The following is a 2,716-nucleotide window of genomic DNA, read 5'->3' as shown; positions in this document are numbered from 1 at the left end:
GGAGATTCGTTTCACGAAATTGATCAATGGGACGACCTTATAAGAGTTTCTGTGATGAAGAGATTGCTATAAGTGCTCATTTTACAATCATACTTGAATCAACTTGAGCTGAGGGGAGGGTGACAAAATCATATTAGAGGCAATGACAAACAAGAACACCAAAAAATAAGTGATATTAAAGCTACATTACTATATATATATATATATATATATATATATATATATATATATATATATATATATATATATATATATGCTTTGAAAAAGAAAATTAACTCCAATATAACTTTATTATATCCCCAAAAACAATATCAGACCAGACTCAAAAACAATAAACAAATCAAAATCGTCGCTCGAAAAGCAAAGAAAAATTAATCAAATTCCAAATCCAATATTTCATCACCAAATCCCGCGGCCTCCACCTCGACCTCCCCACTTGAAGTAGTGGACGGCCACGCCGGCAAAATGGCAGACTCGCGTTGCGCGTCAACGATTCTGTTGAACCTACTGCTGCTCATTCCGAATGAAGCTGCGAACTCTGGTCCTCTCATTGCATTGAGCATTGAGTTCGCTCCCGCCAAGAACTGAGGCCTGTTGTTTCGAGCGGAGGTGGTGAAGCCGAAGAACTCGAACTGGGCTGTACGAGAGGCGATCTGGCAAAAAGGGAAGTAGCGGGGTATCCAGAAGACGTCGCCTTGGCTTACATTAGAGTTCATGGCTAGGCTTCCATTAGGGAAGACGATTTGGATCGTGCCGGATCCTTGTAATACGATGCCATATTCGGTTGCTCTAGGATTGATATGGGGTGCCATCATTGATCCCTGCAGCATTCAGCAAACATTTTGATTTCAGACCATGCAAAATTATCCGATTCTACGTTCTATATATCATTGATTATCTGGATCACATAGGTCAAAGAATATAAAAACGAAGGACTACTCCACTCCACCTTGGTTAGGCTGACAAGATAAACACCAGTATCTGAATGTTTAAGGGGTGAATAATCTGACTCATCCAAACTAACGCTCCATCCATAATTGTTCTTAAAGTCGGCCTTCCTTTCGTAGATATTACAGGAGCCCGGTCCCCTGCCGGTTTTGCTCCATCCGTCGTCCTGCCTCTTGTCTGCCTTTGCAAACAAGGAAACCAACATTTCCTTGAAAGAGCACCAAGTAGATCCTTCTTCTTCTACGTCTTCTTCTTTAATTCGGACTATTTTCCGCATATGTGCCTGTTTTTCATTTCGCTTCATGTCCAAAAATTTAGACCAGGAATGAGAATTGTCTGATAAGTGAACAATTGGGCCATGCTTTTGTCTTGTTAGCATTTCACTCAATTCTGATTCCGAAACCTGTCAAGTGTATATGATTTATTCGGGTTAAATGTGCTTAGAAATTTGTGCGCTTTTCGGTTGCAAAGTTGTTTCTTACATTGAATGCTGCTGACAAGGTTGAGGGCTCAAATCCAGACAGCACAGATGTTGGATATGTTCCACCGGCTATGAAGAAAGACTGCCAACATACATGGAAACCAAGAGTTTACTATTTTCTCAAAAGATTCTGCATTATGATTAAATAAATAACAATCTTCCGAATCAAGTATTCAAGTTACCTGAATGGTATGCCAGTGCAAGCTCTCAAATGCATCAATGCTGCAGATCATATGAAGACTGTTGCTATGGTCTGTGTTAATGAAATAAAAGGCTGAACCAGCTTCTATTCTGTATACATCTCCCATTTTCAACGTCCTTTCCACTAGTTTGTCCTTATGTATATGTCCAACTCTTGCTTCACCTGCATCATTTAATTTTTCCCATAGATAAATATTTATTAAAATTTATTTTCTTTTTGAACTTTTTTTAATATCCGTACTCATATATATATATATATATATATATATATATATATATATATATGCATGGACATGAAATAGAACCGATAGTTTAGTGCAAATGTATTTCTCCATAATTTTCTCCATTGACTATTTTCACTTGAAAGGGGCATTGGTTGTGCCTGCCGAATGAATTCATGCAGAATCCAATGGTTATCATTATATCGATCGGGTCCGGCGTATTCATAGTGTGTGTATATATATATATATATACCTGCGCGAAGGAAGATGATGAGCGAGGAATCAAGGTACTGTGGTATGAAAAGGCTTCTGGGCTCCATAGTAATGAATCCAATATGCATAGGATTTGTGATAGATTTGCCTCTTACACCTCTCACCACCTTCATTTCTCCGGCATCGGTCTTCACCACATGCTTCGAATCCTTCAACAGAAACCAGTCACTTCCTCCTTCTTTCCACCACCCTTCATCCTCAACATCGACCCCGCCCCCTGCAGCCGCCACTGCCACCGCAGCTGCCACAACCACCAGCAGAAAGAGTGCTTCCCAATCAATTCGTTTCCCCATCATCGATCCAATTTAATTACTTCTTTAACTCGTTAGTTAATTGATTGATTATAGAGCTATGCGGGGTACGGTATTTATACACACGATTAGTAGAGTAAAGGGGACTAGCTAGATGAACAGGTGTGATTCCTTGATGAATTCTTGGGGTTGAATTACCCGTACGGTTGAGAAATATCCGATCTCACCTTGAGACAAGGTCATTTGGTATATATATATATATATATATATATATATATATATATATATATATATATATATATATATGCAAATCTCATTTTGTGTAGGATCGGTTCAAGAGT

The 2,716-nt window shown here is 38.8% G+C and overlaps 1 protein-coding gene across 1 annotated transcript; it reads right to left on the bottom strand.

Annotated features, from left to right (window-relative positions):
• Positions 1 to 271: 271 nt before the first annotated feature.
• LOC140830955 (vicilin-like seed storage protein At2g28490) lies at positions 272 to 2,446 on the bottom strand. Its single transcript, XM_073194551.1, has 5 exons — positions 2,105 to 2,446; positions 1,612 to 1,793; positions 1,431 to 1,511; positions 950 to 1,351; positions 272 to 821 (listed from the first exon to the last, which is right to left on the bottom strand). Exons 1-5 carry the CDS (start codon positions 2,418 to 2,420, stop codon positions 372 to 374), a joined length of 1,431 nt encoding a protein of 476 aa, XP_073050652.1. The 5' UTR covers positions 2,421 to 2,446; the 3' UTR covers positions 272 to 371.
• Positions 2,447 to 2,716: the final 270 nt, after the last annotated feature.

The sequence above is a fragment of the Primulina eburnea genome, chromosome 4, assembly GCF_022965805.1.
Source record: "Primulina eburnea isolate SZY01 chromosome 4, ASM2296580v1, whole genome shotgun sequence".
NCBI classification, from domain to species: Eukaryota; Viridiplantae; Streptophyta; class Magnoliopsida; order Lamiales; family Gesneriaceae; genus Primulina; species Primulina eburnea.
Note: the sequence above shows the minus strand (reverse complement) of the source record. Positions and strands in the feature narration are given on the sequence as shown.

Bases quoted from the DNA above. Each gene is read 5' to 3' on its own strand.
- LOC140830955 (XM_073194551.1), bottom strand. From the start codon at position 2,420: ATGATGGGGAAACGAATTGATTGGGAAGCACTCTTTCTGCTGGTGGTT. The intron at 1,794-2,104 runs GTATATATATAT...TAAATGATGCAG, and splicing joins CATCATCTTCCTTCGCGCAG to GTGAAGCAAGAGTTGGACAT. The intron at 1,512-1,611 runs GTAACTTGAATA...GTATGTTGGCAG, and splicing joins TGCACTGGCATACCATTCAG to TCTTTCTTCATAGCCGGTGG.